The sequence below is a fragment of the Vombatus ursinus genome, unplaced genomic scaffold (assembly GCF_900497805.2).
Source record: "Vombatus ursinus unplaced genomic scaffold, bare-nosed wombat genome assembly UNPS02014863.1, whole genome shotgun sequence".
NCBI lineage: Eukaryota > Metazoa > Chordata > Mammalia > Diprotodontia > Vombatidae > Vombatus > Vombatus ursinus.
In genome coordinates, this window is record NW_020954641.1 from 32,025,805 (window position 1) to 32,048,244 (window position 22,440).

General features: G+C 44.9%; 1 protein-coding gene across 5 annotated transcripts in view; it reads right to left on the reverse strand.

Annotated features, from left to right (window-relative positions):
• Window positions 1–22,440, reverse strand: part of NDST1 (N-deacetylase and N-sulfotransferase 1) — a 61,915-nt gene that overhangs the window by 29,436 nt on the left and 10,039 nt on the right. For 2 of the 5 annotated variants that reach the window (XM_027841915.1, XM_027841917.1), the window contains exons 2-4: window positions 14,579–14,774; window positions 5,817–6,717; window positions 375–857 (exon numbers count right to left, since the gene is read on the reverse strand). In XM_027841915.1, the coding sequence (XP_027697716.1) occupies window positions 375–857; window positions 5,817–6,329 (996 nt within the window). In that variant the 5' untranslated portion in view covers window positions 6,330–6,717; window positions 14,579–14,774. Of the gene's footprint in view, window positions 1–374; window positions 858–5,816; window positions 6,718–6,933; window positions 7,057–14,559; window positions 14,775–14,875; window positions 15,097–22,440 lie in introns of those variants that run through there. The other 3 variants (XM_027841916.1, XM_027841919.1, XM_027841918.1) reach the window with 3 other exon arrangements.

Sequence of the window (22,440 nt, forward strand, 5' to 3'; positions counted from 1 at the left end):
TGTGATGGGGATGCTGTGACATTTCACTGAATCACAGAATTTAAAGATCCCTTAGAGATTCTCTAGTACAAATCCAACCCGTCCTTGCTAGCCAGTTTTGGACTGGGGTAAACCTGAAGCCCCCAAAGAGGAAGTAATTTGTCTAAGGTCACGTAACAAGTTTGTACCAGAGCCAGATCTAGAATCCAGGCTTCCCGACTCCAATGTTCTTTCCAATACCCAACGCACATACAGGGTCTTTCTAGGACTTCTGACTTAAATGCACAAACAATGCGTTGGCCTGGGCCATTCAATAACATGTCTCTCAGGAGTCCTCCCTCACAGGCTCACAATGCAGTGGCTCCTGGTTCAGATGCCAAGGCCCCCATTCATACCTTCACGTCCTCCACCTTCATCCGGGTGCCCTCCTTGCCCACAAAAATGTCATCAATGTCCACCAGGATATAGCGGTCCAGGGGCAACGAAAGGCGCTTGCCAGTGAGGAAAGCGACAGCATCCACAAAGACCAGCTTATGCAGCCAGAAGTTGAGGTTGTTGCCGAAAAGCACCCTCTGGATGCCATCATGGAGCCCCAGGTCCTGCACCACCGTGGTGTGCAAGGCCGCACCAACGCTGAGGTGGGGGATGGACTCTGCCGACTTGGTCTTGGCCAGCAGCACCGGCTCATAGGTGGAATGGTTGGACTGAAAGACGGTCCAGTCGTCCCCAGGCAGCAGGCCCTTCTCTACCTCGCTGGGCCGGGTCACATACAACAGTGGGGACTTGGGGTTGATGCTGCAGTCCTTCAGGCCCAGGTTCGAATGGAGGAAGAGAGGGAAGCCCTTGAGCTGAGCACTCAGCAGACTGTTCTCATTGGCCTGTCGGGAAGGAGAAAATAGTTGAGGGACACAGGAAAGATAACAGAGACTGGCTTATTTACGTGCCTTACACATAACCACGAGGAGTCTGGCAGCAGCCCTGGCAACAGGAACACCTGCACTTGCCGAGAGAGGTCAAGTTCTAAAGATCTATAAAGGTTTTCCTCATAGAAACCTTCCAAGTTAGGTAGCTAGTAAACATCAGAACTAGGACTGGAACCCAGGGCATCCTGACTCCAAGTTCAATGCTTTTTGCACTACACACCACTATGCTTCCAGAGACAGTCAGTCAACAAGCATTTATTAAGCCCTACTCTGTGCCAGACGCCATACTCAGAGCTGGGGAGACGAAGAAAGAAAACAGTCCCTGCCCTCGAGAAGTTTACATCCCAAGGGGGAGAAAACATGTCAATAACTAGGTACACACAAGATATGCACAGAGTAGAAGAAAGGAGATCTCAGAGGGGAAGGCACTAGCAGGTGGGAAAAGCAGGAGGGAGCTCCTGTGGAAGAAAGGATTTGAGTTAAGTCTTGAAGGAAGCCAAGAGGCAGAGGTGAGGAGGGAGGACATTCCAGGCAAAGGCAAATACTGGGGCAAAGGCATCATTTCTGGCAACCCCCTAAACCACCATGCCCTGCACAGCCACCTGGCTTGCCTGGGTCTTGGGATGGCCTTAATAATGGCTGGAATTGATACGGTACCCTGTGATTACAGAGACTCCTCTACCTCACTTCATCTTCACCACAACCCTGTGAGATAGGTAGTCCTTTATCCCCGTTTTATAAAAGATCAAACTGAGGCTCAGAGTGAGAAACTGACTCGTCTGCCTCTGAAGAGCATGGAAATTGCAGTCAGACTGAGATCTCCTAACTCAGCCCAGCGCTTTTTATGCCACATCCCTCTGATATGTTTACACTCCTCACAACAAAACAGAGCTGGGAAAGACGAGGAACATGAGGAGCAGGAATACTGAGACTCAATGTCTATCATTAAGATCTAGCAAGTCCAAGTGCTCAGACGAAGTTGCACAGCTAAGCATTTTTTTATACCTTCTGAACATATGCCTCTGAAGAATCACAGCATGGGACACATATGAGCTCCCAAACACGTACCATCACCCTGTACTACAAGCCAAGTACTTCCATGCTTGTGATGTCCCCTGCAGCCAGGGTCCTCCAAGGTCATTTAGTCCAAACCAGCCAGATAAATGAAACTCATCCAAAACATCCTCAACCAGAAGTCTCTAACTTAACACCTCAAGTTAACAATGAACTTACAACCTCCCAAGACAATTCCTACTTTAGAAACTTCTGTGATCACAGAAACCATTCAAACCATGCAGCATCTAAGGCCTCAAGAATCTAGTGCCAAGCTATATTTTCAATATTATCTCCCAGCTCTCCTCAAAACACACGCTCCGCTGTAGCCATGAAGGTTTACTCACTGACCCAACCACACCTCATCCCCTTGCTCACGTCTACTTGGGTTACTGTTCATGCTATTTCCAGTGGCTAGAGTGCCCGCCCCCTCTTCTCCCCTTTATTCCAAACCTCAAGGTCCAGCTCAAGCCCTATTTCCTCAAGAAAGCCCACCCTGACTATTGCACAAAAACCTCTCCCCTTTCTGCCCTTCTATACAGCACTCAGTCTCCACGCTCCTTTTTATACTTCTCATATACCTCCTGACTTAGTTAGGTGTTTGTATGTGCTATCCCTCCCAATTTGACTGTTGGCTCCTGAAATGGGGGGGAGGGGTTTATATTATATTTTTGGAATCCCACACTGTTTAGAGACAAAAGGAACATAACATACTATAATAAAGAGTCTCAGACAGAATGTCAGGGGACCTGAAGTCTGGACCTGGATCTGTCACTTGACAGGCTATGACAGGCTAGTGTTCCTCTCCCTGTTTCCTCCCCTGTAAAATGTGAGAGTGAGACTAGATAATCTCTAAAGTCCCTCTATGATCTTCAAATCTTCACATTGCCTATAAAAGCCAACATCGAGCTGGAACTTGGGAATTACAGGCACTGGATTCCTTTGGGAACTTATTTTCCTGATCCTTCCACTAGATCAAAGAGTAGCCTAAAGCTCCCAGGGGTGGTCAGCTCCAGCTTTGCTCCACAACCTGTGGTGACATATAGTGACCACCAGTCAACACACTTGAGCAAAATGATACAGCCTGCAGCCCTGACCCACAGCCTGAGAAGGATGAGCTCTGACTCTTTCAGATGACCATTTGAGGTTACCTTTTACCAGCCTAAACCAACTTTCCTAATCTTCCTGTCTCTAGGCTCATTAGGGCTCCCCTGGGAAAGTGAAGTGGCCCTGAGACTTGACCTCTACCAGAAAAACAGTATCATGCTACAGTGGTAAAAACTACTGGGTTCAAAACCCAACTCTCTACCAACTACTACCTGTGTGACCTTGGCAAGTCATTTGCCCTTGATGGGCTTCAGTTTTCTAATCAATAAAATGAGGGGGCGATAGAAAGGGAGAGAGGGAGACAGAGAGAGAGAAAGAGAGAAAGGAGTCAGTAATGGAGGCAGGTACCCTCTAAAACCCCATTCAGCTCTAGAGGCTATGATAAGGGAGATGGGAAACTCTCCTGGCCATAGGGAAACCTGAGCTTTCACTACCCCAGGAACTCCCAGCATTTGCATTTGATGGAACTGTTCACTTCCGGTTAGCAGTTTTGCTCTCTCTCAATTCCCTGGTACAGTCTCACCCCACTCCCACACTCAGAGGGCAGTCTGTAAGCTAATTGCAGAGGATAGCTCAGAGTCCAGGTGGGACAAAAGTCAGACAGTGCAGAGAGCTGAACTTCACTACATTTCACAGCTTTAAATTATTAGATTGTGAACATCTGGGACAAGTTGTCACCCAGCCTCTGCTCAAAAATTTCCACTGATGGAAGCCACTTATCTCTCCTTCCTACTCTCCCCACCCCAAAACAGACCCCTCAGACAGTCTTGATAGTCATAGTATGTTACATGTTTTTCCTTCTTTCAAACTAGAGGTTTCATATTCTCTGCTGTGTTAATACATCTAGGACCATGTTGCCCCTCCAATAGTAACTGCCTTCCTCCTCCCTTGAGATTGCCACGTTTCTCTGTCTATCTTACCCTATAGCCAGATGTTCCCCTACCCTCCTGCACATCTATTCATGGCATTTCCTTAGATAGAAGGGTGTCTCAAAACAATTAATGTAGTAGAGTTTTTCCCCCACACTGGCTTTCCTCCATGTCCAGAATGCTCTTATCCTCATCTCTACTTCCTGGCTTCTCTAGCTTTGCCCAGCTCCCAACTAAAATCATACCTTCTACAGGAAACCTTTCCAGACCTCCCTTAATTCTAGTACCTTCCTTCTGCCCATTTTCTCCCATTTATCCCATCTACAGCTTAGGTGTACATAGCTGTTTGCCTATTGTCTCCCCTATTAGACTATGAACTCCTTGACAGCACTGACTTTGTACCTCCTGTGCTTTAGCACAGTGCCTGGCACATAAGAGATGCTTAATAAATGTTTACTTATGGGCAGCTAGGTGGCACAGCGGATGGAGTACCAGCCCTGGAGTCAGGAGGACCTGAGTCTAAATCCTGCCACAGACACATAACACTCACTAGCTGTGTGACCCTGGGCAAGTCACTTAACCCCATTTGCCTTACCAAAAAAAAAAAAATGTTTACTTACTGTCAACATTAAGACTTCTGGGACACCATGTATAAGCACCCTCTCTCCTCTAGTCCTGCTGACCCACTAACAGAATCACTGGGGGCCATCCCCAGTCATCCTGATCTATATCTCACCACTGGACCCAGATGGCTCAAGAGCAGAAAGTGAGGCTGATGACTTTGCAGAGCCCTCCCTCACTTAAATGCAATTCACTTGCATGCCATGGCATCACCTCCCTGATGTCATGTCCCTCTTCAAGAACAAAGGACAGACAACAACAACAACAGAATCACTAGGACCTGAGCTCGAGGAGGGACAACAAACTCTCTTTCCATACAATAATAACAATAATTACAACTATTTATAAAGTACTTTAAGGCTTGTAAAGCATTTTGTATATTTTATCTCATTTGCTAACTCAGACAAGAGATCTTATTTCCAACAGTTCCACTAGCCTAGCAAAAATTTTTCTTTCCCTAGTGCCTGGCCCCTTTTGGTCCTTTCCTCCTTGTTCCCTCAACAAAATTCTAGATCAGTATTCAAGCTCTAAGGGAAAGAGCACTGGATCAAGAGACACAGGACCAGGATTCACCTGTGTGACCATGAGCAAATCATTTGACCTTACTGAGCCTCAGTTTGTTCATTTGTAAAATGGACAGGTCATGCCCTCTCTAATGGTATAAGCAAACTAACAAAAGCCTATTTTTCAGAGAGCTTAAAGTGCTCGGGCCAACTTTCTATAAAGTTTGTACTCTAAACCCCAATCCCAGAACTTGCTGATTCAATCATCTGCTGAACCTGGAAAAAGCCATTAGAGGCATCCAGCAGTAAATCCTATGATCCTAAGTAGGGCTTAGGCTCCTGAGGCTGGGTCATGGTGGCTTCCTACTTACCGCCCAGTCTGTATCCAAAGATAGCACTCTGATTCCACCCTGAATGGGATGCACGCTTTGAACTGTATCTCTAGCAGATGGCTCGTGTAACTCATAGCAGGTATCTATGAGACAGCTGGCTAAGGCAAATATTCTCCCACTTCCCTAAGCCTTGTGGCAAGGGCCAGGACTAAGATAAACAGCTCAGACCGGCTAGAGAAGAGAAAAATGGTAACTGGTTCAGCCAAGGGCTGACCTATAACACTTTGGTAACTGGTGCACCCCCTCTAGGCACCCAAGACACCAGGCCAAAGACACCAGCACTAACCACCCCCCTTTCCACATCCCTAGCTTGCCCAAGCCTTTCCCTTCCCTTCTCTCACAGGATGTTTCTTCTCCAAACCCAGTTACCTTGAAGAAACCAATGATGCCAACACCGTATTCCACACAGTACTTGTCCAGTAGCTCCCGGTTCCAGGCATCCAGGTTGACATACTTGAGGATGTTCTCATAGATGATGAGCGCAAAGCGACCCCGATCTTTGTCTGTGAGAGTGGGCATGTCCCCCTTCCCGGGGGCAATCTCTGTGCGGTACTTGAACCGGCTAGACTCGAGAATGGCCACAATCTCCTGGCCCAGCTGGGAGTACAGGCTCTCCACAAACACCAGCACAAGGGGATCAGTTCGTGATGACGAGGACACTTTAAGGGTCTTGAGGGGGAGGAGGCGTGATGGAGTGATTTGGGGCTCCTCATTACAGTCAGGCCCAGTGACCTCACCTGAGGGCTCCAGGCTCCTCTTCCAGCCATACAGGTAATAGGCAGAGACAAAAACACTGAGCAGGCAGAAGGCAAACAGCAGGAGCAACACAGTCTGAGGGGACGCCTGCCTGCGAAGCCTCCTTGGGCACAGGGGGATGGTCATCCTGGCTCCTCAATGTTGCTTAGCAATGGCTTCCCCCCACCCCCACCCCCCAATTCTTTTCACAGGAAGAAAAACAGGAATTCAATTCAAAGCAATAAATTAAAAATAATTAATAACAGAAGCTGTTTGTGCACAGGGATGAGTTGGGACTGAGGGTGTCTTTTCTTCCCACCAGGGAGGGTGGTCCATGGACTGAGCTGTTCTCCTTCCTCCTTGCCCTGTTTATGTCACCATGGCAAATCTGCTCCTAGTCCCGGGGCAGAGCAGAATTGGCCCAGGGGCGTCAGTGCCTCCTGGGGAACCTTGGGCAGGGGTAGAGGGACACCCTGATGCAGAGAAGGGCTTTCATGCTGTCCAGGTGGGCCTGCTGCGGCTGTAGAAGCCGACTCTGGAGGGGAAAAAGTAATCAAATTAGTGAGCTGAAACTGAGGCAGCAAAGAAGCAGGTAGACATAGGTCAGGGAGGAAGAAAAAGGGTCATAGTTCACACAGCATTTTAGTTTCTAAAGCAAAGCACTAAGAAAGCAATATAAATGTTATTACCCCTATTTTACAGATGGGGAAATAGACTCAAAGGAAGACGTGAGTTGCCCACAGTCATATACCTGGTGGAAAAAGCATGACCGGAAAAAGGTATTCTCATTCTAAGTCCAGTGAAAATTCCTTGGGGGAATTGTTGACATCTAATACAGTTCTTCTGGGACTCCGATCCCTCCTAGGATATATGCCTGGATCAAGACCAAAAGATCAAAGTTTGGCAAAGAGAACCCTACGGCATGTGCCACCTTGTGAGGCACAAAGGAGGAGACAGATGGAGAGATGGTTATAGGATTCGGAAGTATACATGCAGTTTTGTTGTTGTTTAGTATTTTCTAACTCTTCATAAATCCATTTGGGGTTTTCTTGGCAAAGATACTGAAGTGGTTTGCCATTTCCTTCTCCACCTCGTTTTACAGATGAGGAAACTGAATCAAACAGGATCACACAGCTAGTAAGTGTCTGATGCTACATGTGAACTCAGGAAGATGAGTCGTCCTAACTCCAGGCCTGGCATTCCATCCACTGTGTCACCTAGCTGCCCCATCCATGGGGGCAGAGAAGCAAAATACTACCTTCCCTTTCTCCCCTCTATACCTCATGTTCAGGGCTTCTCCTTTTAAAGGAGCTGAGCTCCAGTGCCACCTAACTTAACAAATGAATGAAAGCACCAGTTCTGCTCCAAGACCCATCCCAATCACACAGCAACCCTACTGAGGAGCTGTTCACTAAAGCTGCCTCTCCTTTCCCAACCTTAAACTGCACAGTCCCTAAAAGCACCATCCAGTTATGTCACTGGCACCTTTCCTCATTAAGTAAAGGGATGGGAAAATGACAGACTCTGGGGCCTGGGACTGACATCCAGATCTATCTCCAAAAACGCCCTGCCCTCCCCAGAGGGAAAGGTGGTTTTTTTGGTTTGTTTGTCCTGGTTAAGTGGGAAGACTATGTCTCTTTTCCAAATGGGCACAGTATCACTTTGGTCCAACTCTGGCTCCCACCAGAGACCAACTTTTCTTGAAGGACTGAATCTTTCTGGGGCTTAATCAGCAACCTTACTTGCAACCTGTAAGAGACTATAAAAAGAATGTTATACTATATTACATGGTATGAGGCATCAGAGGGACCCTCCCATTTCCCTCCAGGCTATTCTCAACCCCAGAGAAGGGGAGTAGGGTTCACAGCATTCGAAGCTGGGAAAGCTCAAATAGTTAAACCCCTCAATGGAAAAGGATACTGCCAGCCACAGAAGTCAAATATTTGTCCCAGGTCACACAGCTCAAGCAAAAGAAACAATATTCAGAACCCAGGCCATCTGAAACTCCTACATCATGTTGCCCCTTACACTATGCTATGAAGAACTTGGAAGGATCATCAAAGATCATCAAGATCATCTGTCTCCACCTGGAGAGAAGAAGGTTGGTGGGATCAATTCCCACCAACCTTCTTCTCTCCAGGTGGAGACAGAACATCTTCCAGGACACTTGGCAGATACCAAAGGGAACATAATCACTGCAACTCACATTTTTATGATGCTTTAAGGATAATGAAGTACGTTCCCTACAGTAATCAATTAACAACATTTATTAAGTGCTTACTGAGGAAGCTAAGAGGTGCAGTAAATAGCATCACCCAGGACTGGTAGAGTCTGAGTTCAAATCCTTCCTTGGACAATTTCTAGCTATGTGATCCTGGTCAAGTCATTTCACCTAGGTTTGCCTCAATTTCCTCATCTGTAAAATTTGAGACACACACATATAAACACTCAAGCAAGCTCACACTCACACTCTCACAGAGCTTTGTTGGCAGTTAAATGAGATAACAAAGGTATCTTTAAAAAGTACTTATATACACACCGCTGTTATTACTATGGGCCAAGTAATGCACAATTATTACTATGTGTCAAGCCTGAGGGAAATCAAAGACACAAGTGAAACAACTTATATTCTAATGACACAAGCCTAAAGGTAACTACCCCTAGGTAGGGGTTGGGAGAGTTTAAATGACTCATACTTGACTCATACACTTTTGTCAGAGCCTGGATTTAAACCCAAGTCTCTCTACTCTACATCTAGCATTCTTTCTCCTTCCTGTAAGTTGGGGGTGAGGAGGGAATGGGGGAGCTAAAGCATGTACTCTTCCTACATGTTCTGAGAGGCTAGCTTCCAGGCTTCCATCACTCAACAGGCAGCTATTTCTCTGGTGGGACATGGTCAAGCCTCACATTTCCAATAAGTACTGGCCACAAGCTTCATATGCAGTTTGCCAGCCAGCCAGGGTCAGTGGCCATCAGGGCTAGCTAGGGCTTGTTCCCCAACAGCACCAGACTTCTGCTGCTCTTCTACCCAGGCTGTCCACTAAAGTTCTTTAGGCCAACTCCTAGGTCATGCTCCTTTGCCTCCTGGGAATTCATCCCCAGGACCCTGGTTATCCATCCCAGTCACTGAAAGAGGGAGCTCCAAAAGTCTGCAAGAGCTTTAGAGGTGTAGGAAGGGCTGTAAATAAGGAGGTATCGGACTTCTGCAAAGTACCTGGCTTGTAGCAGGTGCTTAATAAATGCTTAATGACTGACTGACTAATTCATAGCAGAGATGGGACTAGAATCCAAGTCTCACAATTTCCAATTCATATCTTTCCATTAACACTACACTGCCTCACAACCCTTCCCCAGCAAAGAAGATTAATGTCATCCACCTTCTCAGAATAAAACTAATTGATTACTTTTCCTGCCTAATCCTGTCAGTCCTATCCAGGTTAATTGCATGTGGGAGGGAGGGGCAGGGCCATCAATGATACAGAAGATGCCAGATTTTCCCTTACTCATCAGGAGGGAGGTTAAGGGAAAAGCATTTTAGTAAAGCCAAGCCTGGAATGGGGATGGAAGCAGGCGAACACAGTTGTTTTGTAAACAAAACCTTGACCACCCAGGAAGGCAGGATTCTTTCCAGTTCCAGCCTCCCTCCCCCTCACACACACAAATCCCACACTAAATGGCTTGCTCCCAATAGAGGGCTGGGCAGGGTGCCTGCCTCGAACACACCCACCTATCAAAGGCACTGTGGTATGGGGGGCTAAATCACTAACTAGAAAATCAGGGCGTTTTAATACCTTGACACTTGCCTCCTTGAGACAGCTGGGGTTATAAGGGCTTTACCCTTAAGTGCCTCAGTCTACCCCAAAGGTAGCCTCAGAGCTAGGCTGCATAAGGAAGAAAGAATATAGCTATACAAGAGCCTGGAGGGCACTGCGAGATCTCTCTCAGTATGAAATACCAACCACATCAACCACCAGTCCCCAGGCAAAGCCAGGGGAAGATAAAATGGGTAACCAGCCTTCAGTAGACAGCCTGATTGCTCTGTTCTCTGCCCCCAGACCCTAATCTACCCAACAAGGTGCTGGCAATAATGAATAAAATGCTCCTGTGTCCATGGAGACACCATGGCAACCCTGAAAATTCGGGAAGTAGCCCAGTAACCAGGGCAGTCAGAATACCTTTCCTCCCTAGGCAAAACCAAAACAAAACAAAACAACAACAACAACAATAAAAACAACTTAGCCCTATCTTGACCCCTTCCTAAAATGTACTCAAAAACCCTTTGCTTTGGGGGTGAGGAGGAAAGGGAAGACAAAACTGATGAGGTCAAGCGATCTGGGACAAGTATCATTAACCTGAGGGTCCTCCACCCATCACCTGTACCCAGGAACAAGTGGGAATGGGGCAGTGGACAATCCCCAAAGACACCGTGTCTGTCTCTGTCTCTGTCACACACACACACACACACACACACACACACTCACGCGCGCCTAGATAGGAGATCCCTCCATACTCAGGCCTGGATCAAGTCAGGCAGGGCTCAGGGCAAGGAGAAAGGGGGAAATGAGGCAAACATTTCCTGAAAAGTGAAATTACTCATCCTAAACTAGCCTCCAAAGGAGAGTAGAAGAAAGCTCAGAGCTAAGAAGAATCTGTTGGACAATGAAGGGAGGGGTGGGGACCAGGGTCCTCAGTAAGAAAGCCTTCAGAGTTGGGACTGCCACTTACTGGTCCTCCTCTCCCCACCAGCAATTCTCATTTTCCCCATCTGGAAAACGAGGGAGTTTTAACCAGATAATGTCTAATGTTCTTTCCAGCCTAAAATCCTATGACTTGTCACTGCTACAGACCTCCGAAGATCCACTCAAGGTCCCATAAATATTTCCCTTATCTACTCACTGTTTCAAACTCAAATTTCACCCTCCCAGGAAAACCAGGAAAAAAGCAGGCTTCCACACCACATGGAGAGAGCCTCCCTCCACTTCTAGGCATTGGGCACATTTCCTAAGGAACCAGGTGAAAAGGTGGTCCAAACAGGCCTCACAGAAGATCTATTTGGCTACAAACTGAGAAAGGACAACCAGGGTTTTAGTGTCGATGCCTGGAGATGCAAAGCAAGGAGACAGCCACTGGTGAAGAGAGATTACACATTAAGCTTTAATTATCACCACAGCCAGCAGCATGAGGGAGAAAAACAAACAGATACACACACATATACAGAACTACAGCCTAGGCCTCTATGGGCCTGAGGACACACTCTGCCTCACACACTCCCATCATCCCACCTACACAGAACTAGAATCACAGAATGTTAGACCTTAAAGATTATTCAGTCAACCTCAATACTTCCCCAGATAAGGGGACCATCCTCTCCAGTATAGACCACATCCCATTTAGATCCTCCTCCTTTCTCTATTTCTTGCCCACACTCTTCGGTAAATCCTCCACAAAGAGAACCCATCAAACGCAATGACAAGCTTTTCCTGGTTATTTTAATAAGCTGTAGATGCAGCTCTGGCTTTGCTATTCCTTGCTTTTGTTACACAACCGGTTCACCCACTTTTGGATTATAAACATCCTTAATGATATATATGCAACCAACCTACTCATGATGAAAGAGTGCTATTGGGAGACCTAACCATGACTGACACTACCGGTGTGACCCTGGGCAAGTCACTTAACTGCCTTTCGTCTCAACTTCCTCAATTATAAATGGACTGGACAGCCTCTGGAGCTCCTTCCTGCTCTGGCTTCTATGATCCTTCGTATCTTTTAAAGCGAGGTTCACAGAGAAGCGACTTTCCCCAAGGTCTATGTCCTAGACTCTGTTTCATATTCAGGATGAGCTGTGAACGTACATCCCTGAGAGGAATAGAGAAATCCATCCACACTGCAGCCAGAACTGTGGTCCAACAGACCCTGTTGCTTCAGGACTTGGGGAGACGGGATGGGAAGGAAGAACTGAGCAGGAGGAATAAAACTTGCCCCCAGCCCCACAAGCACTTTACCTTCCCTAAAATAACTTTTGCCAACTGTGACAAGGGGTTTTCCAGGACCCCAAAGACCATAAAAGAAGTAAGCAGCACTGCATTTTTAATAGTCTTGTGATTTCCCCAGAGCCAAAGACGCAGACACAAACTCAAAGAGCATTAAATCGAAATCTGTCACGTTGTGGTGCTTTCTGCTGCCACCTCAAACGGGGCTGACATCCTTCACTGCCCCTCTGTATGCCCTAGGAGCCTGGAAACACCCCCAACTGTAGTGCACGCCCTCCAATTCTTATCGGGCCCCATCTTAGAAAAAGCCAAGTATCTTGGTGAAGATTAAGTCTTCCTATGGATGCTATTCATTAATGAACTCCATGGAAGAATATAAGTACACTGGACTGAGAAGCCAGAAGACCTGAATTCTGAGACTGGCTGTTACTCACTGTGTGACCTGGGGAAAGTCACTCTTCCCCCTCCCCAAAGCTTCCCCATCTATAAAATAATGATCGAAAGTCCCTTTCGAGCTCTAAAACATAAAATTCATCAATACGAAAATGCTTGACCATGCATATTTGTTACAAGATTTTTGTAATCCTGGGGCACCTAAGTGGTGCAGCAGATAGAGTTCCAGGACCACAGTCCAGAAGACCTAAGTTCAAATCCACTCTCAGATACTTAATAGCTCTGTGGGTGTGACCTCAGGCAAGTTACTTAAATTCTGTTTGCCTCAGTTTCCTCATCCGTAAATGGAGATAATAATAATAGTACCTGCCTCCCAGTGTGGTCGTAAGGATCAAATGAGGTGATACTTGCAAAGCATCTAGCACAGTACCTGGCACACAGCAAGTGCTTTATAAATGTTAGCTATTATTATCATTCTTTTTCCCCCCAGTGAGTAAAGTAGGAGAAAGAAAAAAATACTTGGTAAATTAAAAAAAAAAAAGATTCAATCTTATAAGTCAATTAATGATGAAACCAGTAAAATATTCATATACACTCTCAGATTTGAAGGGAACAAAGGAACACACAGTCAGTTGGTATCAGAGCTGAGATGTGAACTCAAGATTCCCTGACTTCAGATCAAGGGCTCTTTCCATCATTCTGTCTCTGCAACATCCCAGAAGACTATTCATCTGGTTTTTAGGGTTAAAGCCCTCTAATGATGAGAACCTTGATTCTTCCTAAGGCAGTTCATTCCACATTTGGGCAGCTCTCTTAAGTTTTTCCTTACACTGAGCTGAAATGTATCCCTGCATTTCTACCCATTACTTTAAGTTCTGTTTTCTGGGATCAAAGGAAACATATCTCATCCTTCTTCCATCCAAAATACTATCCAATGGTAGAAGACATTTCCCCAGGCTTCTCTTTTCCAGGATAAACACCTTTCATTCCTTCCTTAATCCAGTCATTCTACAGCACGGTCAGTAACCTCACTCACCAGACTTCTTTTTTACCTGTCCTTCCTCACGAGTGGCTCCTAGAACTTGGGTCTCACCAAGGAGGAGCACAGCAAGACAATAACTTTCCTGGTTCTGGACATTCGGGCAACTACTAACACAGCCTGCAGGCTTGTGAGCTTTTCTGGGTATTAAGTTACATTGTTGACTCACGTTGCGCTTGCAACCCACAAATCTTTGTCAAAGAGGCTGCAACCTAGACACCTATTCCCCAATCTTATAGCAAAGAGTTGATTTTTTTGAACCCAAGTATGGGACTTTCTATTTGTCTCCATCAAATTTCATCAAATAAGAGGAATACTATCTAATCATATATAATAAGATTTGGCCCCTTGCTTTGGCCAAGATCTTTTTATATTCCAATTCTCTATCCAATATACTAGCCATCCCATTATATCACTGTTTCACTTACAGATTTTGTAGCATTATGCTTTCCTCAAAAACACTAACAAAAACAAGGCCAGACCTCTGTTTATAGGTCACTACAGACCTTCTACTAGGTTGACATTGATCCATTAATCACAATTCCTTGAATCTAGTTATTCTCAACAAATTCTCAGTCTACCTAATGGTATAAATGTCTGTCTACAACTCTACATTTTGGCTTATAATGATATCATGATAGCTTTCATCAAATGCCTTGTTAAATTCAAATATAGTATGTCTATAATATGACTGTGGGCAAGTCACGGGTGGGAATTAGAGATGGACTTTTCTGGTCTCCCAAGTTATTTAGATGGTGAACTAGAGACTGAAAGAGGATGGGAGCCTAGGACAGCTGTGATAAGTCTTAGGACAATGAGAACGAAATAGAAAAAGACTCTTTGTCCTTTGCTTCAGAGGGAAAGCAGGTGCTGTTTCCCCCTCCCTTTCTCCCCTCTTGTTTGTCTTGTTTAAGTGGGAAGGGGATACTAAACTCAAGATCATCACACCTACCATGCATTGCTCCTCATACCTGGACAAGTGTCTTGGAACTTCATTAAGATGCTTAAAGGGGTGCTGAGAAGATAAAAGCCACTGGTCAGTTCATCCTTCCTCCCAGGCTAAGAGCACGACTGTTTGTGCCTCGGTTCCATTCCTCAGAATTCCACCTGTTGGCTTTACCTTCTGCTCTGGTTTTACCTTCAGCCTCAGCAGGTGACTCCTGCAAACTGATAAAGCAGAAAAAAAAATCAAGGAGAAACCTTAGTTATCATATAGTCCATCACCTTTTATAGAGAAGACCAAGGATCAATGTGGGAAAGTGACTTACTCTAAATCACATAGGATTCCATGGAAGAGCTGGGACTAGAACCCAGATCCCGACTCTCGGTATAAGAGCTGGTTTGTCAAGTAGTTGGGCTTCCAGGAGAGAGAATAGGGCCCCTTTATAAATCAGGGGAACTCCCAGGGAAGGAAAGGCTGGGAGACAGTCATGTGTTAGCAAAACAGGCTTCTTGCCTGCTGCTTGGTGTGTGTTGTGGGGGGAGCTTTTTCCAGAGGGATTGATAAACATCTTTGTCCCTCCAACAGGCTGCAGATACTTTTGCATTGTTCCAACAAAAACGAGCAGGACAAGGAAGGGCCTGTTAAACCATGAGATTAAACAAATCGAGTAGCAGAATAGCTAGGGTCCAATTTCCATCACCAAGGCCAGCTAATAAGTTATCTAAGACAACTGCCAAAGAGGCTTAGAGGCAGAGTTGGGGGGGTCTCTACTGCCTGAGAGAGAATGAAACAGAAAAATCTTCCTCCAGTTACTGCCAGGTCAGGATCAGCTGGTTACATAACCCAGGCTTCCATGACAAAGTTATTTGCAAAGCAGTACCAGGAAGGGACTGCACTCAGGCCCTTAAAAATCATGTGGCTCCCTCCCTTCCCTATCACATCTTCCCCTACCCCCAAGATTCACCAAAAACCAACAGAGAGCTATGAGCTACACAGGCCTCTAAGACATGAAATGTTCTGCAGAGTTCCACATATCTTAGAACACAGACTATCCTAATTCAAAGGACAGCCAGAGAACATAGAGTGACAGGGCACAAATGGGATAACAGGGAACATCTAGTTCAACTTCCTTACTGTACAGGAAAGGAAACTGAGGCCCAAAGGAAGGAAGTGACTTGCTTGGAATCACAGAGCAATTTAACACCAGAGTCAAGATTCAAACCCAGATCTCCAGCTACCCACAGTAAGACTGCTGCTCTTTATAATAATCCTGATGCTTCTTCCTCCTCAAGTGTGATAGTAAGCCCAGGCTTGCTCCCCAAAACTGGTATGGAAATTCAGAAATATCCAATGGCCTCCAATTCCCAGGGGAATCTGAGGAGGGGAGGTGAGGCAGGGAAAAGACAATCAGAAGACAGCTGGGTGATTCTGGAAAGCATAAAGGTGGGGCAGCTAGGTGACACAGTGGAGAGAGCTCTGGGCCTGGAGTCAGGAAGACTCACCTTTCTGACTTAAACTAGCTGTGTGACTCTGGCCAAATCACTTAACCCTTTTTGCCTCAGTTTCCTCATCTGTCATAGGAGGTGGAGAAGGAAATGGCAAACCACTTCAGTATCTCTGCCAAAAAAATACCAAATGGGATCACAAAGTGTTGGACAGGACTGAAAAACAACTGAACAACAACAAAGGTAGGCAGGAATTCTGCTGGGTTTCTTGGGCTACATCTTACTTGTGCACACTAATTTATGATTTGGTACTGATTTATTCTCTTCAGATCCTTCTAGACTGAGAGTGGGGGAGGGCAGAGACACCTAGAGAATAATGGAATTCATGACAGACAATAGCCCTGTTGCTCCAGCTCTCCAAGTCCACTGGATGTGACTCAGAGCTCCCAGCTGCCCTGGAAATGACACGCAGTATATCTGAAGCCTCAGCATCTAGGGTCAGGAAGGTAAAGGACTGCCACAAGGACAAACAAATAGATTTTTGGCCCTTCCCTCACAAATTGCTCTCATATGAGTTTAAAAAAAAAATCACTGGAACCAACCTCGAATCCTAACAGGTAGGTCCGCTGCCAACTCAATGTGGGGAGTCAGAGTGGCTAGAAGTTTCCACCGGGCAGTGTGTCTCATTTCTGTCCCTGCCTTTTTTCTATTCCTACCACCTCTCCCCTAAATTAAGGTCTGATTACCTGGACTAATATTGCGACTGGTCTCCTGGACTCCAGGCTTCACCCAGTATGCTTTTCCACACTAACCTACTCAATTGTCAGATACATCTTGGTAACCTAGAGTTTTGATCCCGCTGTTCCCCTGTTCAAACACCGTCAGTGACTCTATGGATGGCTTATTGAATCAAATCCAAACTCCTTCACCTGACATTCAAGCCCTGTATCTTATCTTTCCAGCCTTATTTCATGATATTCCCTAACACCTACCCTGCCCCAGCCAAAGTGGATTGAATACCACTGGCCTCTATAAACGTCTGTGTGATTTGGTTCACACAAGCCCCTCAACCTGGAATGCTTTCTACCTCTAAATCTACCTATTGAAATCCTACCCATTCTTCACCAGCTCAAATGCCACCTCCACTCCAGGAAGCCTTCCTTGATCCTTATAGGCAGAGACAATCTTCCAATCTATCACAGAATTTTGTAATTCTGAGGCATTTATCCTGCTCTGTTTACCACTGGAGTTATTTAAGTTCACAGAATTTCCCCTGCAAGATATAAAGCCCATGAGAGCAGAGATTGTCTCGTTCATTTTTCACTCTCCCTGGGGCAGGAGTAAGGTACCCTGAAAAAGAAATTGGTATTGAAGCCAGAGAGGTTCAGATCCTCCCTCTGCCACTTAATACTTACATGCCTTGGGCAAAACACTGAATCTCTCTGGGCCTCAGTTTCCTCATGTGTAAAATGAGAGGTTTGGCCTCCGAACTTCTTCCAGCTCTATCTAGACCTATGACCTATGACTCTAGGACATAACACAATGACCTCATACACTTAAGAAATAGCTGCTGAATTTAATAGAACACCAAAAACACTCTGGCTACTTTCTCTAGTCAGTCAGTCAATCAATTAAACCAGGCACTATGCTAAGCACTGGGAATGAAGGATGAAGCTGAAACTACCTTCCTTCAAAGCCTTTACATCCTATCAGGGCAGACAACGTGTACATAACTTCATACAAAATAAATGCAAGTTGGGGGAGAAATACCTGAAACTTGGGAGGAGGTGGGAGAGAAATCAGGAAAGGACTCATGTAGAAGACTAATTGATAGTATAGTGGATAGAGTGCTGGACTTGGAGTCAGGAAGACTTGAATTCAAATCCCACCTCAGACATTTAACAAGTGATATGATTCTAGGTAAATCACTTAACTTTGCTCAGTATCAATTTCCCCATCTATAAAACAGGGAGAATAATAGCACCTACCTCAAAGTATTGTTGTGAGGATCAACTAAGATAACCTATGTAAAAAGTGCTTTGCAAAACTTGAAGCACTTTGTCAGTGCCAGCAAGTATAATGACTATTATTAGAAGGTGGTGCCCGAGTGGAACCATGGCAGGTGGATTTCATTCTCAACAAAACCAAAAAATGGCTTAACAAATTATGATACACAAATGTAAATGGAATATTACTATGCTGTAAGAAATGATGTGTGTTTGATGAATACACAAGGGATCTATATGAACCGATGCAAACAGAAGTCGGCAAAGCCAAGAAACAATAAATGCAGTAACTACAATGTTAAGTGGAAAGAATGACACATCAGTAAATCAAAAGTAAATGTAACAAAATTATAAAGATAAATCAAGCCTCAAACAAAGAGATGAGCAGATATCCCCAACCTACCCTTTCTTGGAGGTGGGAGGTCTACAGGTGTAATTCGCTGCACATTTTCAAACTTTTTTATTGATCAATTGTGCTAATTTTTTTCCTCTTTAAAATACACTATTTTTTATATGGGATGGCTCTCTGGGAGATGCAGGGAGAAGGACACTTAGGAAAATGATGATGTAAGAAACAGAAGACATTAATAAAAACTTAGTTTAAAAAAAAAAGAAGGCACCAGGTAACGAACTATGGCAAGATGACACGGAATGTTTAGGCAGCAGGGTAAGGCTGAGAACACATGGCTCATATCCTTAACCTGACACCTCCAAGAAGGCCTCAGTCACCCATCTAAGTGGGAGCTGGGAAGGGAGTGGCGATGAAGACCTGGAGAACCCAGCACTTAAAAGTGCTTTCTCTCCAGTCACCTGGAGAATTCCCCCCCCAAAAAATCTCTAACTCCTAGGCATGCCTACCACTGAGCTCTCTCCTCTTGTTCTCTATCTTCCAAGTGTTCTCTATTTTTAAAAATGAGTTTTTATTGATGTATTTTGGGGTTTTTTTACATCACTCCAGTTTTCTCTTGCAATTTCTCCCCTTCGCCTTCCCCTTCCCCTTCCCAGAGAGTCATCCCATAACAAATAGTATTTTTTAATACAAGGAGGGGGGGAAATCTACATGATTGATCATAACATCAAAAGAGTCTGAAAATAAATGCACTGCACAATGTTTGTGAACCCTCCACCTCTGCAAAAGGGTGAGAGGCACAATTTATCTCATCTTCTGAGCCAGGCCTGTTCTTCACAATTTCTTTCAAGCCTTTTCTAACGGCCTCTCCATTCAATTTAAAAATAAGGTTCCAGGGATATAAACACAAATGAGAAACAACACCTGCCCTCAAGAAGCTTATTGGAGGGGGGGCAGTGTACAACATGCAAACAAATAAATACAAAGTATATATAAAATAAAGTGTTAATTTCAAGAGATTTTTAATAACTGGGGGAGTGTGATGCGAAGAAGTCTAGGAGATGGCACACTACTGTAAGACTCATCGTCTCTAAAATACTTCCCCATAGCTCCTCACACGTGCATCTTACCGAACTAATTTAATGGGGAAGGGGGTAAAAAAAAAACAAACACTGGGATATGTGCGTTCTTTTCCTAACTCCCCCCCATGTAACCTTGAGTAAATCACTTCTCCTTAAATCACTCCTCTTGTGCCTCAGTTTCCCTATTTGTAAAATGGAGGGGTTTGGATTTAGATGATCTCTAAGGTCTTGTCCACTTCTGCCACACTCTGATCTCAGACTTCTTGACTGTAAAAGTAGGCAGAGATGCCTTGAGCTTTCCCCAGCCTACTAATTCCCCTCCCAACGGCTGCAGATTGAGCAAAGGAAAACTGAACTCAGTAGGAAATGGAGGGAGGCCCCGGCTCAGGACAGCTGTTCAGAGTATAACCCTACAGGGGCACAGGAGATCATGCCCTATAGTTCTAGGGAAATTACATAAACATCCTTCCAAGAAACAGAAGCCAAATCCAAGAGTCTGTTTCCCTTCTTCCCCACCCTCTCCCTCCCTACCTCCCCATCCCCCCCACCATCAGGTCCTTTTAATAGTTCCTCCTCCCCACTCCTCCATTGTTTCCAGTATCCTCAGAGAGCTTGGAAAATACACGATTTCCTTCAGCACTGGGCTCCCTCCTTCTCAGTCTTTCCCCCCTCCCTATCTAGCTGGCAGCCATTTAGGCTCCTCCTTGCCCTAATACAATGGAAGAGCAGCACCCCTATCTCCAGGCACACGCCCTGTCCTTGCCAATCTTTGCTGGAGTATGACAGTGGACCACCCCTCAATCTTAGAGAATGGCAAAGTCCTACCAAACCCAGTCTCATGCCTACATCCACATGAGCCCACCTAACACATCCTTGCTAGCAAACACACACACACACACACACACACACACACACACACACACACACACACAATCACTGGTGTAGAAAAGCTGAAAAATCACATAGGAAGTGTGGAGACCTCGGTCCTGAACCTGGATTTGCTTCGTGCAAATCTTTCAAAAGCTACACTTAACGCTTTTCTAAGGTCCCTTTCAAAGCTAACATTCTAGAAAGCTACTCTCTATCTGGCTATTTTCCTCTCCTCTCTAACAAACATACTTTCTCTGCTCTAAACAGGCACACCTGCCTCCTTCCCCACCTGCCCCTCAAACTATGCTCATTCCTGATTCTGTATTGTTGTTCCAAAGCATTCCTCCTATGTAGAATACCCACTTCATTCATCACACTTTTTCCAAATCACAGGAATGGGAATTAGACCTATGATTACAACCATAATGCCCTGCCCAAGGTAATCTAGTACATATGTATCAAAGACTTGATTCCAGACCTTCCTGGCTCTTTGGATTCAATCTAAGTCAAAAGGCTGCACTTAAGGACCCAGAAGGCCATATGTTGCCTTAAGGCTAAAGGTTCTCCACTCCTGCTTTAGACTTATCTCCAACCATACTATCAGAACCTCAAGTTTCATGTCTTATCATTGCTCTGTGTATCTGATAGTGTTCAGTACAATACTAGGTATCCAGGAAGCAGTCAAATTCTTTTTTTCCCCTATATTCCAAAATGTCTTTTTTTCCCTCCAATTAAATGTAAAAACAATTTTTAACATTCATCTTTTAAAATGTTGAGTTCCAAATTCTCACCCTCCCTTCCTTCCCTCCTCTGTCCCCTCAATGAGAAGGCAAGTAATTTGACATAGTTTACACATGAAGCACTCAAAATCTTAATGAATTTTGTCCTCACCACAGGAAGTCTTTGAGCTGGAATGAATCTTAGAAATGACCTATCCCAGACCCTCTCATTTTAGAGAAAACTGAGACCCAAAGAGGAGAATCTTAGAACCAAAAGGGTCTTCAGAGATCTATCTAATCCAAGCCCTTCAATTTAAAGATGGAAAATCTAAAGCCAAAGGCTTCCAATGACCAGTCTAAGGTCACCCAGTCATTTACTGGAAAGGCTGGTACTGGCTCCCAGGAGACCCCAAGTCTCATGACTCCCTGCCAAAGACTTTTTCTCTTCCATCATGATTCATTTCTGTGAACCTGGCAAAAGCTGTGATTGTGCCTGGGCAGATGTTACTTAAAGGATTATATGCCAGCTTCTCCTACTCCAGGAGTAACTACCCTCATATGAAAAGACCTGAACTCATTTATTCTCCCAACCCTTACTACTTATCCCATCCCACCATCCCAGACAGCAGCTCGGGGCAAGTTCTTTCCTTATCCATCAAACCAAATTTAACAAAGTTTTACTAAGCATTTACTATGTGCCCAGGGTACTGTGGAGAATACTAATATCCCAAACAAGATCTCTGTCCTCTGGGAACCCTAACTAGAACTGGGTTAAACAGCTACAGTAGTGTGAAGAAACCACAGGATCATACAGGGCTTACTACTGTACCTGGAACACAGCAGGCATTGAATAAAGGTTTGTTGACTTAATCACCGATTTAGTGATAGAAGGACAAGGAAAGGTTCAAGACAACAATGGATGCCATCAGGCTGACCGTAACTGATGATCCAGTAGAAGACAGTCTATGTTAGTCTCTGTTGAAAGACTTAGGAACCCTGATCAATACACTAATCAACCATGATTCCAGAGGACCACTGATGAAGAATGTGACCCATTTCCTGACAGGTGAGAGATTCAAGAATACAGAATAAGATATACATTTTTGGACATGGCCAATATGGAAAAAAAAAATTTTCTTTTTTTTTTCCCCAATGGGGGAGATAGGAAAGGAAATAAACATTTATTGATTGAAAAAATGTAAAATAAAAAATTTTAAGGAGATAGCCTAGGTGCCACTCATATGTCACAAAAAAAAAAAGAGAAATCACTTTAGAGTGGAGAAATCAAGGAAGAATTCTGGGAGGGAGTGGAAATTCAAGGGGATGGATTTTAAACTGCAGGCTATATGGCAGACTGTTTCCAGGAGCCTGGCACCTCGCAGTCCCACCATAAACAAGTGACAGGGCTAAAAGTGCCTT